The sequence below is a fragment of the Nansenia antarctica genome (assembly GCF_963989245.1).
Source record: "Nansenia antarctica genome assembly, chromosome: 5".
Classification (NCBI taxonomy): Eukaryota; Metazoa; Chordata; class Actinopteri; order Argentiniformes; family Microstomatidae; genus Nansenia; species Nansenia antarctica.
Window position 1 is genome coordinate 30,949,340 of NC_137690.1, and position 23,931 is coordinate 30,973,270.

Consider the following 23,931-nt stretch of genomic DNA (forward strand, 5'->3'; position numbering starts at 1 on the left):
GCTCTTGCTGTCTCTAGGGCTGAAACCAGCTGGAAACAAAATTTAAAAATACCTCAGGGTGGCTTTAATGGCCATGCTTATTGAAGGTAATATCTTCCTGGTGTAGAATAGCTGGCTCTGGGGACGGCTGCCATTCAGGAAAACCTCCTTTAAGCAATAACAGTTCTACACATCATTACTTTGTCAAGGACATATCACTGATACAGCGTGTGTATCATCTTACAATAAGGACAATAAGAACATCATGAAATTGTAACAGATGATTCCCAGGCTGATCTACGTGTTGATCCATTAGGTGAGCAAAAAAAAATGTTATTTTTTAAAAATGATTTCTCTTCAAAGTTGTAAACTTTTTTTTCTTGGCATCCGAACATACAGGGTGGAAGAAGTAACACATTGGAAAGCCTCCAGTACATTCTGAAGACTGTGTTCTCCTCTGGGTAGGTTTTTTAACGATTAGAGTTCTGTAGGTGTCTGTAAATGGAATCACAACAAAGGACAGGTAATTGTGCTTTCCTTGTCAGCATCTGGCTTTACAAGCACAGAAATAGACCCTGGGTTTCACACAGCACACTGGAATACGCAGTAGACAGCACAGCATGGGGGAACATGAGAGATCCAAAATCAAGCATGTAGCAATAAAAACCCAAACGTGTCTCAACAGGAAAGATACAGTACAGTACAGGGCTTCATGAATTGTATTTTTTTTTTTTTTAAATAAAAACGAATTCACAATGTTATAGCTTATAGTAGGATATGAGGGAGACCTGTGGGTCATCATAAAAATGTTTTATTATCCTAATTATTATCGGAGGACTGATACAGTACCAATTTCAATTGTACAATATATTACTATTTATCAGAGATCTTTAAATTGGTTTATATATTAATCACTTTAAAATCATTTGTACATGCTTGTGGAATTTACATTCCCTGGTCAGATGAAGCAGGAGGATGGGAAAAGGCACGCATTCGCTCCGATCTGTGGTGAGCAACACAGTCCAAAGAAACCAAAGAAAACGATAACCTTTTTGTGAGAGCAGTTGCATTGCATCCTGAACGGTGTCTGAACGGGTCCGTAGAAGCATATTCAATCTCTTACCAGGAAAGATAGTGACATGTCCAAAGCAATTCTCCTGACCTAATTACATGTTGATGAGGCAATTGATAGCAATTTCATCTTTTCATCTGCTCAAAGGCATCTAACAAAATGATTTCCCGTACCCTCTGCAAATATGTCTATGGTTAAGCGTATCAAACAAAAATACAATGCATGAAATCTTCAACCCCCTGGGAACTGCATTTCAGTGTCTTAATATTCTTTCTTTTTTTTTCTTTCTTTTTTTTTACATGAAGATGGACATGACATACAGAAATGTAGAACATTTCAAACAGTACAATATACTGCAGCTTGCTGTATGGTCTTAGTGTTTTGACCCACGGCTGTCTTCAATGTATTGATTGATCATATTCTTCTTAAGATTCAGCGGTTGAAAGCACTTTGCCCTGAGGGGGGCTCAGTGCAACACAGTCCAGAGAAGAGTCCCCACTTTAGGAGCTTACCAGTCCAAGGCCTATGGAGTACACACTGACTGTCCACGGTTTGCACCCTAAGACTGAAATTGATATTTTTCTCAGATGTTAAGTTCTGCCTCAATGCCGCGGATGCTTAATCCAGTTCCGGATCATCCACTTCTGTCCAGAACACCTCTGCACCACCAGGCGAAGGCCGAAGTTGGCGTCTTTGGACATCTCTACCTCCAGGCACCGGCCCGTATCCCGGCTGATGATTGGACCGTTCTTCAAACAAGATAGAGTGGAAAGGATGATATTAGCCTAAACACTTTTGGAGAGAAACATACGCTTCAATTGATAATACTACTGCGTGGGTGAACGCTCGTATCCTCAAATCACTCTTTACAATTCCGGAGGTTGCTGTTCTGGTTCAACGCCTGTTATCAGCCGCGCTAAATAGAAGTACACTTCAGGAGCGAATCCAATTGCTATTCCTTCTAACTTGGCCCTGTACAGGTGTTGAATGTGAATGCGTCGAGTGAGCGAGGCAGAATGGTTAGGTTTCGCTACAGTAGAACTACAGGATCATCCAGGGGGCGGTTAGACTCAACGGAGGGACCCTCAACAGCTACGTTACATAAGCCTCCGTCAAAATGAACATTACATGGCATAGAGAGCAGTTATTTCAGAGGAAAGTCGTTATTTTAGAGTAGTTGCTGTATTTTAGAGTCGTTCTTTTTAGTGTACTCAGGGATGCAAACTGGGGATGGCCCAAAAAGGTGATTTTTTTTTTTGTCTGAAAACAATTTATGACAATGGTTGACCTATTTTGAGATAAGAACAGCTAAAACGGCTAAAAGGTGACAAGTTTGCACCCCTGGACTACTTATTTCAAAGAGTTATCTAGAAGAAAACATTGATCAACTCGTTCAATAGGAATGTGTTTATACATGTCCCGTACCTGTGTGAAGTCCCAGAGTCTCTGGGACATCCGGGAGACAGTGTCGCATTTCTTTAAGCTCGGTGTGCGTCCTCTCCCGTCGTCCACCAGGCATTTGGTGTCGGGCAGGAAGGTGGTGGACCCCAGGGGTCCTAGCTGCAGCAGGCCCTCTGTGGAGTAACGGGCGAGCTGAAACACAGAGACCCACAACACCCACCGTTCATCTAGCTGGAGGGTGTGATCCTACTATCACACATCCCAATTACTCCACATTTCTGTAAACAACCGCAACTTGGCAAGTGCTTCACAGTCCTTCCCAGTACACCAGATGGAGTTTCATCATAATGGCTATAATTCAACGAGCTAACCGAATGCGCAGCACCTGTATTGAATGCACACGTACGGTTATATTCATCACCGCTGCTACTAACTCCTATTATATAATCAACCCACTTTGCTAGGTCATTGTTATGTAGAGTACATAATCGTTTATTAATGCTAAAGATTTTTACCCACCAAACATGATCCCTAAGCGTTTAATCCAGCACATGAAAGCGTCTGTGTCGATGCGTATCTGTTACGTAAGGATACAGTAGAGATACCATCAATTATTTATGGTAGTGATCCTCTCTGAGAAATGAGATGCCAGAGATGGGGGGTCTTCAATACAGCCCAACTTGACATACGCACACACGTACGTACGCACACATGCACGCACACATGCACGCACACACACACACACACACGCACGTACGCACACACACACGCACGCAAGCACACACGCACACATGCACACACACACACCCACCCACTCACACACGCACGCACCCACACACGCACGTACACATGCACGCACACACTGTCATACGCTGCTCTTGTTCATTCATTGTTCAACAGTCACCCCATCCAAGTGGAGTGAAGTAACCGTATCATGATCCGTAAAAAGAGGATAAGGCTGATCAATGTAACTGAATGCTTCTGAACCCAATACCGTTGACAGCCCTGCTCACACAGACCCTCTAGTATTAGTAATAGTGTATGTGAGCGCTACAGCTGAGTGAACGCATACTGAGAGATAAGGTCGGTACTGTATATCACTGCTTCCACCCGCTATTCACCCGAACACCGAACACTCAAAAGTAAGCAAACAATAATATGCCTGGAAGCCTTTTCGAGCAGTGTTCCTGGAAACCCTCTTTGTAACAGGATATAGAGTGGGTTAACGGCTTACTTTGTCTATGGTGTTTGTTTGGAGAAGGCAAAAAGAAAAAGCTTTTAAGATTTTGGCCTTGATAAAAGGCCTTTTTTTCGATTGCTTTCTAATCGAATTATACCTTTTGTGAAATACCAAGACAATAAAAAGTCTCTTTTGAATGAAAACCTTTCGCTTGCTTCAACACACACCTGACAGGCAAGCCGTGAGATACTGTTGTGTTGAACAAAAGTGCGTAGCTAGTCGACAGAGCAGTTTGTTTGTTGTTTTCTACTGTGGATCATCCCTGTTACGGTATAGTACATCCACTATGTACGACTGGGCCTTGACTGCAGGGCTGATACTGGGAGATCGTTTAGATTAGACCGTTTGCTTTGGCATTGATTCTACCCTCTGGTTGTTTTCCTAACCTTAGTCTGACTTTAAAGGTTGTGGAGCTCTAAGCTGATTTATCAATGGCGTAAACGAGAACGAGGAGCAAGGAAAGCCCCTTAATCCCGGATAATATGTGTTTACGGCCGTGAAGTGGATGCTTTTATTTGGTAATGTCGTTAAAACGCGACCATAACAAATAATGAACATAAGGAAATGATTCCTGCCAAGCCATTTAACCTGTTTTCAAAGAGACGAGTATTAGTGGCTTGATTGCTTTCTTGGCACCGTAAAAGTTTGCTGCCACCACGGGTCAAGTTAATCACGAGTTCTCTAATTACCTCATTGAACATGGGGTAAATATGACGTTTGTGTATTGTACGGGGAGAGTTTTGTTCCTGAGGGAGACCTCCTGTGTGCTAATCCCCCCCGCTTTCCCCCTGGCTCCACCACGGAGGGACAGCGCTGCAATGTGCCACTCTGAGATTAACCACGCATGCCTTAAGGGGGGCTAGTTTACGGCCCGGTGGAGCCGTGGAAGCTTACTGTATGGTATGAGGGGCTCAGACCAGCAAGGGGCCCTATGGCCCCCGCATGTGAGCCACCCCCCCCACCCCCTCCACCCACCAGCCCCCCAGCCACGACAGATCCGCAGGGAACTTCAGAGGTCTGTTAGAGTAAGTGGTGTTGAACCGAGGACACCAACACCACCCACTCCTGTGTACCACAGACATAGCTGGGATTCCTGCTGCTATGAGCGCCCCCCCCCCCAGAGCTGAGCAGCTGAAGCAGGGTCACAGCCTGAAACCCCCCCCCCCCCCCCGCACCCTACTCTAGCTACCATGGTGACTATTGCATTAGCCGAACACGGACAAGGTGAGCCATTGTCTGCGGTCTTAGATAACCTCTGGGAGGGTGGGAAAAGAGGGACACATTTTTATTTTTTGATAACGATTTTTGAAGCACACTTCCACCCAATTTTCATACATAACAGGAATCACGGTGATAGTAAGGCGAAATCAGAAACGGCTCCCAAATTGAATCCAGCCCGGCACAGTATAATGTCAGTCATCGTCATAATCTAATGATGCAACGACATAAAATTCATTTCCATTTGTTTATTTCCCCTGAGGCCTTAGAATAAAGACTTGGTGTAGCTTTACATTACTGGACTGCCCTGAGCTCTCACAGAAGGAGGAGGAGGTGGAGGAGAAAGCCAGCCCATAGCTCAGCAATTTATTTATATTCGCCATGCGACCGATAATAAACATGTCATTCTGCATCCAGGGGGGGGGGGGGGGGGGGGGAGCCACAAACAATATTTGCCTCGGCATCCACGGGTCAGAACCTATTGAACATTCTCTAATGGAACCTTCCAGACGGGTTGAACGGGAGAGTGGATTAGAAGAAAAAGACCTAGGGGTGATGAATTACTTCCACTTCAAGAGACTCTGCAGTGACTAGACTTCTTAAAAAAAAACACATCTCCCAACATTTAAATTCACTTACAACCATTAGTCACCGCTGAGAGGTTTCGTCGAGATTGTGAGAAATGGAGTATATTAATGAGATGTAAATGAGCTTGACTTTCAATGTTGTGATGATTGCCATACCAAAACAACAATGTTTCAGAGAGTGGGAGGGGAGTGTGAGGCATCGTAAGTAACGATCGAATAATCACATTATCATAACGTGTTCGTATTTCAGTCCTCTCTCGTACCTGTGAAGACATCCCGTGACAGGGGTAGAGGATGGCTTTGTCATCGTCCTCCGAGCCCTGGTCCAGGCAGTAGCCACTGGCCTTGCTGTTCCTCACCTGCGACACACGAAGCAGAAAGACAAACACGAAGATGGGAAGTGAGCGACGCCTCTATAGGTGTGCTCAGCGGCTGCACCATTAGTGATCTGGGATCTCATTCACTCCTACTCATCCACCCGGTCACTAACGTTCTCCGACCAGGAGTTCCCCCTTGACCTGAGAGCCGCTCCCTCAGAACACATTTTTAAGCGGCAACTTAAAACACATCTGTTTAGACAGGCCGGCAGTCAATAGCCTTCTTATTGTTCCTGTTTATGTTCTGTTTATGTTGTCTCCTTTCTGTTTTTAATCATTGATGTTCGAAATTGCACTTTTTTATATTTTTACTTATTCTTTATGTAAAGCACCCTGTGCATCCGTGCTGGGAAGGGTGCTATATAAATAAAGTTTGACTTACTTACTTACTTCGTTAACTAACATCGTTTCAGAAAGGGCGAAGAACCCAAAATAAAACGAAAAACACCCACACACACGGAACGACATGAACACATAATATACTTCTACTTTTTCCCTTCTGTTTTTGTTCTTTTACCTCAGGAAATAATCGGTGCAACAATGTTAGCTGTGGTAAATCGGAAACCCTGAGTGAACACTATGACCCGTGTGAAAACCCATATGACGTTTTCACCTCAGAACAATGTCTCATAGAGTAAACGTCGACTGTGGACGGGATATCAAGATATCTTTGCAGTCAAAGAATTGTGGGCGATCTGTCTCCTACTTCTGGTGGTGCTAGTGGGTTTGTCTTTCTCTGTCTGTGTGATTTGAATGTGTATCACTTTATTTCCACCTGGTGAGATATCTATCATGTGTGTTGTCAAATAGGTTGCGCTCCGCTGGGTTGGGCTGGTCAGTGCCAGAGTGCAGCTGTGCCGTCCAATGACAGATGAGCTTCACTTCAGCGGCTGCGCTATGGCAACACAAGGTAACTGTTCCGTGGGTTGTCTGAGATTTGAAATAGTGCCATCTAAATGGGCACGGCTCTGAGGAATCCATTAGTGAGATGCTGGGGGGGGGGGGGGGGGGTCGGGGGCTCGTAAAAAGGATAAAGGAACAAGACCACATTGCTTGATGAATCTGGAGGTTAATTTAGATTTATACCTACAATGTATTCGAAAAGGTTATTGATTTTTTTCCCCTTCCTCTCTGTCGTTGGAGTCGATAGGGAGAGAGGTGTACTTCACAATGATCCTGAATGGCCGTGTGACTCGCACGTTCGATTTCTAGACCTGTCATAATCGTTTCCCCGCTGTGCAGCAGAGCTCGAAAACAACAAAGTTGGTCGTCGAAAGCTAATAAGTGTTTAATTCAAGTTAATTACGAGGAAATTGCATCTAATCTATGTAACTGCACCGTGTTGCTATGGAAACAAGATACCTTTACCTCTTTGGTGACACGTATGAATTAATTTACTTTATTCATTAATTTATTTCCCCTTTGAAATGTAATGTTTGAAGTGCAGGAGGGGTGAAATACACTGTCAATGATGTATGCGCGTGTGTGTACAGTGTGTGAACAGTGTGTGAACATCGCTGGCGTCTGTATGCTGCATCTACAAACATGAAAGCTTTCACATTTGAACTTTCCCACTATGCAAATACAGCGTAGAGCAAGAACACGAAACTGCAATCACTGCAACAGACAAAGTGCATACCTAATTTTTCAACACGACCAAACGAAGACATACCATATGGGCTTAGGAATTAATGAGCTCCCGACAAACTCGTTCGCTGCTTGTGATGGTAGAACTGAATCATTACCATGCCTATAATATTCAGGTATATTCCTGAAGAAACATTGGAATTAAGTCCTTCAACAATATTCTATGTACATACGGCGATGTGATGTGATGATAATATCTATGTATAATGAACATGTGAGTCGCTCACCTCTCCGTAGGTGATGGTGTTGTTGTAGATGCGCATCTCTGGGTAGACGTGTTCCAGGTACCAGCGGAAACTCCGGCACTGGAGCCTGTTCCTCAAGGCCACTCTCTCCGACACGTCCCCGAAGTCGACTCCTGGGTTCTGTTAGTATAGCAAAGGCAGAAAGAAAGAAATAAACAACAACCACATTTCACCTAGGGGACGCTTACCGAAGCAACACGTTAGACGATTACTAGTCATAGTTCGAAAAATTGAGGACCCCGAAGGTAGGGAAGGAAGGAGGATGGGGAGAAGAAAAAGAAGAAGAGGGCTGAGGGGAGAGTGTGTTTGGTAAAGAGAAGGATGGATGTGCCTGTCATGCGGGACCCTGGTTGTTCTTTCATTAGGCGATGATACTATGCTGAGCAAATTCTAATCAGCTGTGTAATTATGAGAGCTCACGGCCGAGGTAGCTTCCCAGACTGATGTGGGGAATACCTAATATGACTGGGCTCTGCTCTGTGCCCTGGCCTCCACACACACACACACACACACACACACACACACACACACACACACACATTTGTACTGCTAATTGTATCCTGTCTTATTGGTCTATTTGTCTCCCACAAGTTGTCACTCATGTCCAATTGTCCCACTTATGTCTTGTACTATTGTCATTGTCACTTTATTTGGTCTTGACTTGTCCTGCATTGTTGCCTTATTGTCTTGTGCTGCAATGTCAGGAAACGAAGCCGAAGAATTTGACTCTCTTACACTTGTGTAACGTGACGTAAGAATAAAACTTGAAACCTTAATCTTGTTGAAACTCACACACACACGCACGCACGCACGCACGCACGCACGCACGCACGCACGCACGCACGCACGCACGCACGCACGCACGCACGCACGCACGCACGCACACACACACACACACACACACACACACACACACACACACACACCCACACACACACACACACACACACACACACACACCCACACCCACATCCACACACCCACACCCACACCCACACCCACACCCACACTCATTAATATAGCCTTACAGTCTCCAAACTTCTCCCTCTACTCTCTTTGATATTCCAAAACCCATCCATGGATATCATCAGCGACTTCTTTTTATTCATTTTTGCGAAAAATGACCACTAGTGTTGACTAGTGCCATTCCCCCCACACCTCCCACACCCAACTGTAAAGTAACACTAACAAATGTGTTCAATTTCAGAGTTGTTGTTTGGAAAAGTATGCCAACCTTATGAGTCATCAGAGCCTGCCCTCTTACCCTCCGCAGGCCCTCCCAAACCAATAACACCACACTGACTCTGCCAGGGGAAATGAGAGATAGATTAATTAGAGCATTACGCATCTGTATAGAACTGTACATAATATAATAAAAGTCTCCACTGTAGGAGAGAGTGGTAATAGACCGCTGTGCCACTGGGTTTGTAATTACATCGGACGGAGAATGTTCCGGCAAAGGGATAGTTTGTCAGAGAATGAACTGTGACCGTAGCGTGAGACGCCCCCTCGCCTGGCTGCCCCTCCAGACACCTGTTGTTCCTCTCAGAATGAGCTTCCTGCCACGTTCTGCAGACGCGCTGGCCTCATCTGGGCTCATCTGGGCTGACCTGGCCTCATCTGGGCTCATCTGGGCTCATCTGGACTCATCTGGGCTCATCTGGGCTGACCTGGGCTGACCTGGGCTCACCTGGACTCATCTGGGCTCATCTGGGCTGACCTGGACTCATCTGGGCTGACCTGGGCTCATCTGGGCTCATCTGGGCTCATCTGGGCTGACCTGGGCTCATCTGGGCTCATCTGGGCTCATCTGGACTGACCTGGGCTCATCTGGGCTCATCTGGGCTCATCTGGGCTCATCTGGGCTCATCTGGGCTGACCTGGGCTCACCTGGGCTCATCTGGACTGACCTGGGCTCATCTGGGCTCATCTGGGCTCATCTGGGCTGACCTGGGCTGACCTGGGCTCATCTGGGCTCATCTGGGCTCATCTGGGCTCATCTGGGCTCATACCACTACATTTTACATTTTACATTTTACATTTTTGGCATTTCGCAGACGCCTTATTCCAAAGCGACTTACAATCAATACATTTGACTAAGCAAGTGAATCATCAATCCACCAGTCGTAGCAGGAAGAGTAATCCAGCTCAGGCCCGCCCGGGGCCATTGATAGAAGGAAAAGCCTTCTTCTATCACCTTCTTCTAAACCTTTTTATTCTTTATTTTATTCCCCACCAGGACGTCTGGCCCTGCGCACGAGGATCTGCTTGACGACAGCTCGACCCAAGATCGTTTCTATTGACAATAACATCTCGCCATGATTATATTTCCTTGGCTGACCCGAGGCAAGTACAGCATCCATCCTATTATACGATACGTATACGATCAATTTAACCACCGCTGCTCGAGGAGCCGCAATTAGTATTCTACATTAACCATATTTTTTTTATTTCTATGAAAAAAGCTGTTTATTATTTTTCCGGAGCCTTTTCAAAAGGCCCTCGAAAGCAATCACATCTAAACCGATATGTACGGAAGCGGACACTGATTAAATAAGAGCCCCACTCGTTCGTTCGGTTCGCACCTCTCCTCCGCTCGGCGCCAGACACCGCCGTCTCTCTCACGCCGTACCCGGCCCGGTTTTGAAGGTCGAGTGGGATGAAATCAGAATCCTGAATATCCATTTATGCGAGGGGGGGGGGGGAGACGAGACTGCTTGTCTGAATGAACAAGCTTATGGATGGAAGGGGGGGTCGATGGGAGGGGGGGAGAGAGAGAGAGAGAGAGAGAGAGAGAGAGAGAGAGAGGCAGAGAGAGAGAGAGAGAGAGGGAGAGAGAGACAGAGAGACAGAGAGAGAGAGAGAGAGACAGAGAGAGTGTCAGAGGGAGAGAGAGAGAGAGAGAGAGAGTCAGAGATTCAGAGAGAGAGAGACAGAGAGAGAGAGAAAGAGAGAGAGAGAGAGAGAGAGAGAGAGAGAGAGAGAAAGAAGAGAGAGAGGGATACGGGAGACTCACGTTCATGGGGATGTTCCAGGCCATGTACACGTGGGATTTGTACTCGTCCATCCACACCTCAGCGGCGCGCAGGGCGTTGCGCTTGGCGTAGTAGTCGATGTCGTTGTTGTAGGGCTTCTTGGTGCGCTCGATGTGGGCCACTCTGGCACAGGGCAACACCTCCATGCTGCCTCCACACTGCCACACCTACACACACCACCACAGGAGCCGTTAGGGCACACAGACACACCTACACACACCACCACAAGAGCCATTAGGGCACACACACCTACACACACCACCACAGGAGCCGTTAGGGCACACACACCTACACACACCACCACAGGAGCCGTTAGGGCACACACACCTACACACACCACCACAGGAGCCATTAGGGTACACACACCTACACACACCACCACAGGAGCCATTAGGGTACACACACCTACACACACTACCACAGGAGCCGTTAGGGCACACACACCTACACACACCACCACAAGAGCCATTAGGGCACACACACCTACACACACCACCACAGGAGCCGTTAGGGCACACACACCTACACACACCACCACAAGAGCCATTAGGGCACACACACCTACACACACCACCACAGGAGCCGTTAGGGCACACACACCTACACACACCACCACAGGAGCCGTTAGGGCACACACACCTACACACACCGCCACAGGAGCCGTTAGGGCACACACACCTACACACACCACAACAGGGGCCATTAGGGCACACACACCATGGCAGGAGCCATTAGAGCGTTCAGGACAGTTTAGTTAAAGGTGTGTATGGCTGTGTAGTCTCACTAAGTCAGACTCAGATTGTGGGAGTCTTAGTTGAAGGTCTCCTCTGGAATAGTATTTTCCCTGGTGGTTCCACTGGGAATAACTTCAACAATAGCCAAAAGCGAAAACAAACACATACGAAACCCGCAACAAAAACAGCCATTAAGGCCACACTGTTGAACAGGAATATAAACCAAGGATTGCTCCTTTAACAGCTCGGAAACATTTGTATCTGCAAGCTCTTTCCTGTGAGCTGCCTCCTTGTTTATCTTTAGGAAGGAACGTGTTTGCTTGATGCAGCTATTAAGTGTTACAGCCCATTATTTTCTGCTGAAGTCAGAGAAACAGGGGATGATAAATGGGTTTGTTAGGGAAAGGCTCATAAATATATACGTCCCTGGAGAGATTCCTGTGACACACCGGGGAGCCTGACGCTGAATTGCTGAATAGTTGTCTGCGTGTGCATGGGGGGTAACACATAAAAATAGGTGGTAAATGCATGTCATCCTGGGAAGAAAAAAAACGTCTGTCACTGCAGAAAGTATTGATTGACTATGCTCCGAGAAATGCAGTCAGTGACTGTCAACTGTGACCGAGCCAATCCTCAAGAAAATGGTGTCAGCATCGTGGTAAGAGAATACGATTCCGAGGTTGTCGGAAAAAAAACACTGAAAACATCACTGACTTAATAGCGATTTGCTAAAAGACAAATTACGGTATTCAAACTTAAGACGAAACCAGGAGTAAAAGTTGTCTGGCAGTTAGCACAGACAGAAAGCATCGAGTACGACGACTGCCCCTGGCCTGAGCATAGATGACGGTTTCCTGCTATGACTGGTGGATAGATGATTCACTTACTTCAGTCAAATGTATTTGCTGTAAGTCGCTTTGGATAAAGGCGTCTGCTAAATGCCAAAAATGTAATGTAACATGCGTGGTTAAAGCACTCCTGGCTTCTAAACTGCAGAGCCACTACTACCTGGAGTCTCCTAATGACACGAGTGTTGGAGGGAGGAGTGCAGATAAACACTACGTGGCATGAAATTCAATAGAATTCAAAGAAATGTATTCAGCCATGAGGGGTAATTACTTTAGGCACATAGTCAGTAACAACAACAACAACAACACCTCCACCTCCACCACCACCACCACCATCATCACCATTATCACCACCACCACCACCACCACCATCACCATCACCCCCACCATCAGCACCACCACACCACCACCACCACCACCACCACCAACAACAACAACAACATCACCACCGCCACCACCACCACCACCACCATCATCACCATCATCACCACCAGCATACCACATACAGTACATACCACATGTACTGTGTACACAAACACAAACACACACACACACACACACACACACACACACACACGCACACACACAAACACAAACACAATCAATATAAATATCAATAAAATAGCATAAACATGTGGGACAGGGGCTAGTGTAACTCAACATTTTAATTGCCTTGGCAGGAAAGGTTGTGATACTTCAGTAGTAGTGAAGCACATTCTCTCACAGAGACCAAGAAAACAATTAGTCCTCCCCAGCTTTTCCCACAGTGCTTTGTGTCAACATCCAGGTTGTTTGACTTCTTGTACATTGTTCTGCACGTCATTGTACATGACACCGATCTACCTCGGGGATTGTGCTACCAGAAATATTCCACAACAGCCTGTGTGCTGAGCAACACGGGAAGCCAAATCATGTATCTAAATACACCATATGAATTCTTGCTGATTAGTGTGCCTGTGAAATTCATCATGAGTCACTGAGCCCCAAGCCAGATGGCAAAGTGTGCCACGTTCATGGAAATGAAAGACATCAAATATTAACCAAGTCTCTATTATCATAATTCAGATGTGCAGTAACACTCAAGTGTGTTTATTGCTAGTGTGTGTTTAATTGAACATTCATTCTAGGCATTCAACTGCATTTGTCATGTGACCGATTTCGATACCGACTTTCTGTATTTCACGGCCGTGATGGATTCGTTTACACTCAGCGACCCCCGTTGACTGTGAAAGCGCTCTTAACTTAAACACTGATGATCCATGCAGTGACCCTGGCCGGGGAAATCAATCTACACAGAGAGGATTCCTCTCCGTGGCTTTGTCTGGGTAAAGGACACCTGATACTATACACTCCATGCGAACAACTATTGTTAATGACTCGTTGTAAGCAGGTCAATGCCATTCGTGTGTGTGTGTGTGTGTTTGTGTGTGTGTTTGCGTGCGCATGTGTGTGTGTATGTAAATGGTCTGCACTTATATAGCACCTTTAGCCAAAGCGCTTTACAACGGCCTCTCATTCACCCATTCACACACCAATGGTGGCAAGCTGCCATGCAAGGCGCCGGCCCGCTCACTGGGAGCAATTTGGGGTTCAGTGTCTTGCCCAAGGACACGTGGCCAGCCGGGGCTGGAACTGCTGATCTGCCAACCTTGCGATCAGTAGACGGCGGCTCTACCTCCTGCGCCACAGCCGCCCCATTATGTATGTACAGTATATGTGTACTCACTGTTCCTATGCCTGTAGCTTGCGTACTAGAATACCATGCCTTGCACTAAACACAAATTGAAGATCCAAGTAAGATTTACGGACGGTCAGAAACCTAATACCAAACTGGACTCTGGAGCTGCTCTTCTAAAATACAGCCTAGTGTCCAGGTACTATTACAAGTGACAAGACAGAAGCTAACATATAGCCTTGCTTGACCACAACTGCTCCAACACTGCGTAATGCTTCAGATAAAGAACATGTTTCGACAATGTGTGGACTAGTATATCACAGAGTTGATAAAACGCTTAGTGCAAGAACACGGCGAGTTCAATTAGCCGCACAGTTTTACTCCGGCTCTCTCGAACATTAACGTATATGACGTTTTATCTGTCAATCTGGAATTGCTGTCCTGTATCTCTCTAATGGCTGCTGCTGCTGCTTGTCATTGTATCCCACCCTTCTCAGTCTCCAGCGATGCACCCTGGAGTAATGGATGGATCATTGCAGGGATTTGCCAGATAAACGTTCTAGTATCTTCAGTCAGTACAGAAATCCCCATCTGCACTGGTGGTGGTGCCTATCAGCTTTAACAAGGGGCTAGTGTCATAGACAGTGACAGCCCATATATTTCCTGAGTGTTTTTCATACAGGAGGTAAAAACCCCCCCACAGTATAGCATCGGCTGATTAGGAAGATAGAAACGTGCAGCGTCTTTCATTCTAAATCTTGTTTACTTCTCCCCCGAGCACCTGTCTGATCCGCTTCCTGCTGCGCGTGGCTTTTTTATCTCGTGTGTTTACCTTCCGATCAATTCTGTGAATCTGTGTCATCAGAATGTGTTCATGTGTGAGTGGGCTATGTGAGGATGTTGTAAAAAAAAGTGCGTTGAAATTTCCAGACAAAAGCCTGTTGTAACGGTCGGGAGGTCGGAGGGGGGGACGGGGAGGGGGGGACGGGGGGTATTTCTCTTGATTAAACCCGGACGAGAATGAGAGAACGGGAAAAAAAAACATGAAGTGTGAGTGGTGGAGTCTGTCTATCTGGGCATCATCGGTGCTGATCTGACCTTTCCAGCTCTGCCGGAGAGCTGCGTTAGTGATTCAGAGAGTAAACAGGTGCCGTGCGCACGGCAGACCGCCGGCTTCTCATGTATGTCACGTCCCAGCCCCGTCTTATCTACGCCCGTCTCTCCTTCCTATCTTTCGGAGGCCTCAGCCGTTGCGTTAGCAAAACAAATCAGAAACCAAAAATGTCTTCTTTTTTTTTTTCCGTTGCCCGGACACAAAAGACATAATGATGATGCGATGATTGCATCAGGGGGCTGGGGGTGGAAAAACACATTGAAGACACGCTGAGAGAGAGAGAGAGAGAGAGAGAGAGAGAGAGAGAGAGAGAGAGAGAGAGAGAGAGAGAGAGCTTACTCCAGGGCGCCTGTCTTGCCTTGTGTCCTGAAATAGCAAATAATTGATCTGCAGGTGCAGATCATCTGGCCTGTCAAGTCAAGTTATGGGGTTGTTTCGTCCCGCTATTAATCAAACCTACAGTACCGCAGCACGACCACAGACCATGATCTACCAAACAACAACAAGCATTGGTGCGTCCTGCATAGAAGCTAAACATCATGCAAAGACACAAGACTTTCTACCCTCGATGTGATGGTCAGGATATTATATCCTGTTGGTCCATATAAATGATGTACATATACCGTATATATTTGATGTATTTACTTAGGTTATTCTCATCGAGATCAAATACATTTTCCAAGAGAGACATGGTCCAAGACAGTAAATGGACTGACTTTTATAGCGCCTTATTCCAAAGCACTTTACAACGGCCTCTCATTCACCCATTCACACACCAATGGCGACAAGCTACCATGCAAGGCGCCGGCCCGCTCATTAGGAGCAATTTGGGGTTAAGTGTCTTGCCCAAGGACACTTCGACATGTGGCCATCCGGGGCTCGAACCGCGATCTGTCAACCGTGCGATCATTAGACGGCGGCTCTACCTCCTGCACCACATCCGCCCCCACAGTATGTACTGTATAGGGACAGTGTTTTGCGCAGGCCTCTTCTGAAATAAGAGCCTACAGTACATCATTAAGAAGCATACGCGGTATGACTGATCACTTTGATGGAGAGTTAATGTAACAGCTAATTAAACTGCCACTGTACTGGCAGTTAGCGGGAGCGGGGCCATTTGTGTGATAAGCTCTGGAAGGATACAGGAAACCTCGACCGTAAAAAAAAACATAAGAGCTATTAACAACAGTAAACAGGTTTGAACCAGCCCCATTACGAACGAGAATCAATACCAACACTCCTGCTAGGAGTTGAAGGTGAGAGCATTTCCTTAAAATCAAGAGGGTCACTGAACAACATCTCAGCATCACGATGTCGAAATACAAGTTCTCTCATTCGTCGTCTACGGCCTCATTTCCTTCTTTTCTTTTCTTCAAGACCATTGCGAAGGCAGTGCAGGTGGAAGTCCATACAGGAAGAGGATCTTTATCAGATCAGTATCGTAGGAAGGAGACAAGGGAGCGAGGGATAGAACACACTCCTAGATGAGCAAACGTTGCCTGAGGTCATGTAAGACTTACTTTTCTCTTTTCTTGCCTCATCTTACTTGGCAGCTCAGTGATTTGATAGACTGTGTGGAAAATTGTCCAGCAGTAACTAACTAACCCTCTAGTCTAGTGACTACAAGAGTAGCTAGGGTCATACAGAGGTCACTTCTAATTTTGTGTTTTCGCAAGCAGTGCTACAGTAAGCCATGGGGCATGTACACCAGCACGGCCTCGCCGACCTCTGCAAAACATTTGTTGTTATTCAGGGAGCTGTGTGGAGAACTTCAGCCCGAAGGAGAACTTTACTAGTTTCTACAACTACTTGTCTTGATTGACAGTGGTATGCTCTAATGAGCAAGCAACACTTTTGGCAACAATCAAAAAAAAAAAAACTTTTCAAAATGGTTGTATGTTAGACAGCTATGGCTGGTAGAGCCGGAGCTAGACATAATAGGCTAGGTTTGAGATCATCCATATAGCTATGGATCTCTGAGCCATTGGCCTCCTCCAATTCACAACCACGCAAATCACTCAGTCCATCATTGACTTTTTTTTCTTTTTTTTTAAGAGATAGCATGCAAGACATTCAATAATCTATACGGCTCTCCTAGATCACCCATCCCGTGAACGTCTCTAATGAGCATTCTCCAAGAAATATTCGATATCTCAACAGACGAAAAAAGTCCACTGTCTGCAACCCAAACTGTAACCCAACTAGAAAGCCTTTTGAATGACTGTGTAACCTACCAAATCAAAAAAAGACCAATGCTTCTATCCATGACGATGACCCAGTTTCCCGCAACATCCCAGAGGAAAAAGCCACCCGTGTTTCCTGACTCAGCATTTTTGCAAGACACTGCTGTAGGGCCGCGTGACGCTATGACGCTATGTTCCCTAGTCGGGGGGGGGGGCGATTCTGTGTCAAGTAACGGTAAAGCAGCAAATGGATGACGGCGGATTAAAAGGGCTTGGGACTTCTTATCCCTTTTAATCAAAGCCAGGTGATTCTCTCAGCAGATTTACGACCGGAGCTCGCCAGAGATTTAGCCAGACAGTACAACAGAACTGAAATCTGCATAATTAGACGAAGAAAGACTAACGTCTGTATGGTTGTTTCACCGTTTGCTTTAATGAGCTGTGTGTGCTCAGTTTTTGTTGTTTGGGGAGTTTATCTCTCTATTTTTCATTGATATGCTCACCCCTCTAGTCCTTAACAGCCCACAGGACACCCCGTTTTAATATCATATCTGAAAGATTCACCTGTTTCAAAGAAATACTGTAATAAGAAATCCCGATTAAAACACCAGTACGCTCTGACTACAATTCATCCTATCTTTACTGTCATCATCAATCTTTTTAGGGTTTGCGGAGGGAAAGACATAACAGTCCTCACGTCAGTTTGTTTTGATGCGTTATGACAACGTGTGACGTTCGAGTTTGATTCCATTCAGGAACCCTGTCATGCAGTGTCGGCATTTAGCAATCAAAGCACTGATTATCATGCCGTTTATCCCAAATAAACCCCTTTTTTAGATAACCAAGGAGATAAAAGGACAGTCATTATATTGTGACATCTCCTACTAGAAATCTTTCACTTTCAAATGTTAGGTTGAGCTTGAATGAATAGGGTAGACTATATGAACGTCACCTGTAACTGAAACTGTATAGCTAAGAAGGCCTTTCCTCATTGAGCATCCGCCTCAGCTTGAGCCTTATTCACAACAACTCCCCTTTCCTATTTCAGAGACCATTCATGTCGGTTCGTCTGTGCGAATCATTAAACCGAGTGACAGAACGCTTTTGCATTCCAGATGTGTCTGGCGCGTCTCCTAAGCTGTTCCCAATGACTAGAATACCAAGAGGGAGTGACAGAGGTAGCATCATAATGTGTTGGAGCACCGCTAGTGGCAGTCTCTCTCCCCACCCCTCCCCCACGGGGCTTCCTCTGAGATGAGTGATGTTTCAAAGCAGAATGAAGTGAAGTCTCTTTCCACTGCTGGATATGAGCACCTCCCTAGGGCCTCCCTCCTCATATTAATGCCTCTCCCTACTGCATACACAAAATAAAGTAAAGTTCACCTCAGGACATTCCAGTGGTACAGAACTTTTAACTCAATCTACTGTCAGAATGTATAATGCTATATAACGCTCCCTCCACCGCCTCCCCCCATCCCTGCAGCATATGGATTGGCAGTCACCAATGTTTTTCTCATCTCGCTAAAATTGTATTTAGATGATTTAGATTAAACAATCAAATTTCAATCTCGTCAAACGCATCTCCAATTAAGACGACAGACTAAACGCGGGATGTAAATGAGACGTGTGGTCCAATGTAACACCTGTGCTTGTCAAACTTTATTCGAGTTTCGGATTGCTAGTGAACTTTAAAGAGAGTTTGAAGGTAATTAGCCAAACTTCTTTTTCCGTCATAATAGGCTCTGAGAACAGAAGGATGTGAAAGCCGCAGTACGTCTGAAATGATCTTAATTGCCTCGTCAATGTGTGTTTAAAGATAGGTGGAAGTGCAGTCACACTTGAAAGAGGTCTTTAATGAAGTTTATGACTCATGTAGATAATAGGTGCACTGACAAGTTCTGCCTAATTGCTTGTCCCTCTGGCCCCGAATTGTAAGAGCTCCTCACACTTCCTGTTGAGTGGCAACAGAGTTTCAGACCACGAAAACCATGGCAATCTTCCACAGGCATTCAGGGATGTAAAAAGACTTGAAAATAAGCTGCATGCTGTTGTTCGAGGATAAGTTTGCTTTCAAAACACGATCCGTTTCAGCATAAATGACCGACAGATTACAGCACTGTCTTTAAAAACAATTAAGCCTGATTGAATCCTCTGTGCAGACACGTCGAATGCAATTGACAAAACATAGCTTAATGCAGTCTGGTTTTGAATGATAAAGCACATCAAAATCTGTTGACATAAAATAACTGCTTATGTATACGCTAGCGAACGGCACAATCTTCATTAATCATTTAGTTGTAAACCTACACATTTGTGAATACGGCATTTGTGCTTTTTAGCTGCGGAGGAGACATTTTGTAAACTCAAACCAGTGGATGAATCGGGTAATAAAATCCCTATCTGGTATTAAGAAGACCATATTTCACTGTTGTGTCTATTCCCACTCTGTCTTCCCTTCTGCGACTGGCGACAGGTAAAACAGTAATGACCCAAGGAGTAAATAAGGCTCAGTCCATTAAGCCCTAACAGATTGACTCAGGCCCTCTAAATAATGCATGCATTGAAAAAGACAAATGCTTGATCAATATTCAATGGTCTCCCTTGATTGTTATCTTTGCACCGTTTGTATTGACGAAAAGCACATCTTTCCTCCCATGTCCTCGGTTTAGAGGACTGTATTCACCGATAATGAATCATTCATGTAATAGGGGATGAGTCACTGGAGGAGAATAGAAATCCACATGAGACATGCAGTACAGTAGAGTCAATAGGATCGAGGATGATCTACGACCGGAAGGCAAAAAACCACTCCTACTGTATATGATTAGTCTGTAACAAGTCTTTCTCTGGCTTTCATTGTCTCTTAGTGTCTGGACAATGTCTGATTTCTTCTTTGATTTCCATTGTATGTGCTATTGTCTTTGTTTTCTTCTTGTCTAGAACTTGTCTCTAACTGTTTTGTATGGTTATGTTTGTATGGTTTATGTTATGTAGAAGAAGAGTAGCTGCTTCGTGAACAACAGCTGATGGGGACCATGAACAACACTACTGTATACTAAGTACAACAGCCGGTCAACTCTAACAATAGCTCCACTTCAAATTGATAGTTTTTTTAAATGACTTTTTAAACTATTTTACGTTTGTTTGTTTTTTTTGGTTTTTCGAGTGCGCTACATATGGTCAGCTGCTTGGTCGTTTGCTGCCTGATGGACATTGGCGTGATGATGTTGGTGATTTATCAGAGGCTGGACTGGCTGCTGACCACAGATGGCTGAGGTTTAATGTCTGCTCATAATGACTGGACTGCCCTTTTGAAGGTGACTCACCATGCTGCAGGAAAGCAAAGTAAACACAGAAAGCAAACTGGCTTTTAGCAAAATGTTTCATCAGTAAAATGGCTGTTCACATCACTTCTAATGGCTCTTGGCCACCATCTAGTGAGGTCCTGACTATTGTTAAAACATTAGCACGTTTGAGCATATTAGGGAAACAAATCCACTTTCACCATCGCTAAATGTAACTATCCTCTATCGTGTTCACCTGAAGAATAAAGCAATCTTCTTGCAGGGCCCTCTGAATTCCCTTGTCTACCAGAGTAAATGAAATAAAAACTTCCATGAAAGTTAAGAGGCAGGAGTCTTTGCTATCTTTGGCAGAAGGAACCAATTGAGGTTAATTATCCCCTTCTCCACCCTGATACCTTGTATTGGAGCGTCTGGAATTTAATTACTCTCATTCTCCCCAAACTGAGGAGAGATTATGATATGAACAGATGCCTTGAAGCAGGGCCCATGTGGCTATGGAAGGGGACTTTCAAGGAATAATTGTCAAGTTATTCTGTTAAATACATGTGAAAAAGGCTTGGGTTGAGTTCATTTGAATATCCCATGAGAAGTGGCCTTTGGGATCACGGTTTAGTTAACCTGGATTGGAGCTGAGTGTGACTTGAATTCGACAGTATAACATCTATGGAGCTCACACTGCAAATATATTTTTCATTCCGCATTGGATTTATGGATATTGGCTAGCAGACAGGGACAAAGTTAACCCTAGATACTGTTGATATTTTATGGGTTTATATAATCTAGCCACAGTACATAGGTTAATGCCTTAGGGGACTTGAAAATGAAAGGCACGACAGTATGGTGGTCTCACGAGATGCTTTATCAGCAGCGAATAAGTGAGAGATGGAAAATGCATGACACAATAAATGTGTATTGATACCTCAGGCCGACTTAATCATTTCCATTCCATGCAATTTTTATTTTTCCGTTTGCAAACTCAGCCTCATTGTAAGCGATTTATTTTCAATTTTGACATCAGGGTGTGAACGAGAGTTAAATTCATTTACATGTCAGTGGGAAGTGCAAAAATATCGGATATGCTATTGAAACAGCTGCGGTGACATTAATAATCCACATAATAAAAGATTCTGACTCATTTAATAAAATCAAGGTTATGCTGTAGAGAGCAGGGGAGGCCGGTGAAGGTAGACATTGGAGGATGGGCTCATTATAATACATGTAATACATACTATACTGAACTATCCTGTCTTACCTGTAATATTGTCACCTTTATCTTGTATTATGTCTATTAATGTTTGTCACTTATGTCCTGTACTACTGTCACTTTTTTATTATCTTGAATTATTATTTCCTTATGCCTTGTGCTGCCATGTCAGGAACAGAAGCCTTTTAGAATTTTACTCTCTTACACTTGTGTAATGTGACCTAACAATAAACTTGTAACTTGAAACTTGAAACTTGAATGCAAACATACGTGAAAGAGCCTGTCCTCCGAGGCCGTTCTACCTCCGGCAGCCTCGATCGATGTGTAAACTGTGCCATGGAAAACCAGCAGCGGTATGTCAGCTGGTTATGTGCTAAAGATGTATTATCCTTCACTGTATAACCATCATTAGCCAAAGTATCTCCTGCATTGTTTTACACATTAACTGCCTCTCTATAAGCCTCTCCGCAGCCTCCTATTCCTCTCTGAGGAAGGCTTTTCTGTCAGTATATCCAGTGGTGAGCATGAACACAATCCAATACAGGAAGTACCCCTCTGATGTTGTTCTTCTCCGACGGATTTGTTTTATTCTGTTACTTCTTACCCCACATCTACAGCGCCGCCACACAGGAGACACCCACTGTTCAGGGGAAGCACAAAGCCTGCGCGTTTTAACCTCCCTCTCACTTAAAAAAGACCAGCGCCTCTGTGCCAGGAAGCCTTTTTATACAGGGAGCTTCAGAAGGCAGAGAACGCACAGTAAATTATAAATCACGGCATAACCTTTTGCTCTGAACCTCGTCTTTCATTAGCCTCCGTGGTGAAATGGTCCTGGGCAGGCTGCTATAGAGCCCAGGCTAATTGTTAAACATGTTCCTGTCAGTCAAACCTATCCCAACTGGCAAGTCCCTTGAAAGCCCTCACAGAGAACCGCCTCAGCCACAGTAGCCTCCCAGAAATAATTGTGTAATTGCTCTCTGCAACCGAGAAACCCATCTCTATTCCATTAGTGGTCTGTGTAATATGTGACACATTCTAATGCTTTGGTCCTATCGGCAACCAATCAAAATGCACTGACTTTTGAAACACGGAACTGCGTTTCAACGTTGTTGAGAATCACAACACTAGTCGCTAGTCAAGTCAAAATACTGCAACGCAATGGATTCGTTGAGTAATCCCCACTGCTGAAACACTGTTTCCACCGAGGACCACTTTGGAAATAAGTGTTTTAAAAAATGCTTTCAAGTGCTATCCTCTGGACATTACTTAGTGTCATGATGCGTTAATGATTCTATGTAAATTCCTAATAAAAATCTAATCAAATCAAATCAAATCAAATGCTACCTAGTTAACTATAACACTACTTTATATTGTTAGCAGTCTCACAAAACTAGCTGTGTTAGTTGACAATTAGTTGACAATTGAGCCAGTGACAAATGTATTGACATTTTTAAAAAGAAGAATCTGATCATTACATCCCGATATCAGATCCCGATATGAGGACCAAAGCATTAGAACGTGTCACATATGTGTGGTTAGGGCTAGTTTGGCTACTCCTGTTGGTACAGTTGAAGTAGGAAGTTTACATACACTTCAAGTTGAAGTAATTAAAACTAGTTTTTTAACCATCCACAGATTTCATGTTAGCAAACTATAGTTTTGGCAAGTCGGTTAGGACATCTATCTGACAGATTATTTCACTTATAATTCACTATATCACAATTCCAGTGGATCAGGAATTCTTTACATACACTAAGCCAAAAGTTTACATACACTAAGCCAAAATTCCATCAACTAACCCTAAGCTTATGGAAGGCTACCTGAAATGTTTGACCCAAGTTAAACTATTTGAAGGCAATGCTATATTATTCTGACGTTTCACATTCTTAGGATAAAGTAGTGATCCTAACTGACCTAAGACAGGGAATGTTTACTAGGATTAAATGTCAGGAATCGTGAAAACTGAGTTTAAATGTATTTGGCTACAGTGTATGTAAACTTCCAACTGTATTATGTGCTGAATAGATCAGTTTGTACCTCATGAAGACAGAACTATGCACTCTATGT

The 23,931-nt window shown here is 44.6% G+C and overlaps 1 protein-coding gene across 1 annotated transcript in view; it reads right to left on the reverse strand.

Moving 5' to 3' along the window:
- Positions 1 to 1,653: 1,653 nt before the first annotated feature.
- Positions 1,654 to 23,931, reverse strand: part of galnt9 (polypeptide N-acetylgalactosaminyltransferase 9) — a gene marked incomplete at both ends in the record, with an annotated part of 62,117 nt that continues 39,839 nt past the window's right edge. Inside the window, 5 exons of the mRNA XM_080532403.1 lie at positions 1,654 to 1,800; positions 2,477 to 2,644; positions 5,761 to 5,856; positions 7,749 to 7,886; positions 10,783 to 10,968. Coding sequence (XP_080388529.1) covers positions 1,654 to 1,800; positions 2,477 to 2,644; positions 5,761 to 5,856; positions 7,749 to 7,886; positions 10,783 to 10,968 — 735 coding nt within the window. The remainder of the gene's footprint in view (positions 1,801 to 2,476; positions 2,645 to 5,760; positions 5,857 to 7,748; positions 7,887 to 10,782; positions 10,969 to 23,931) is intronic.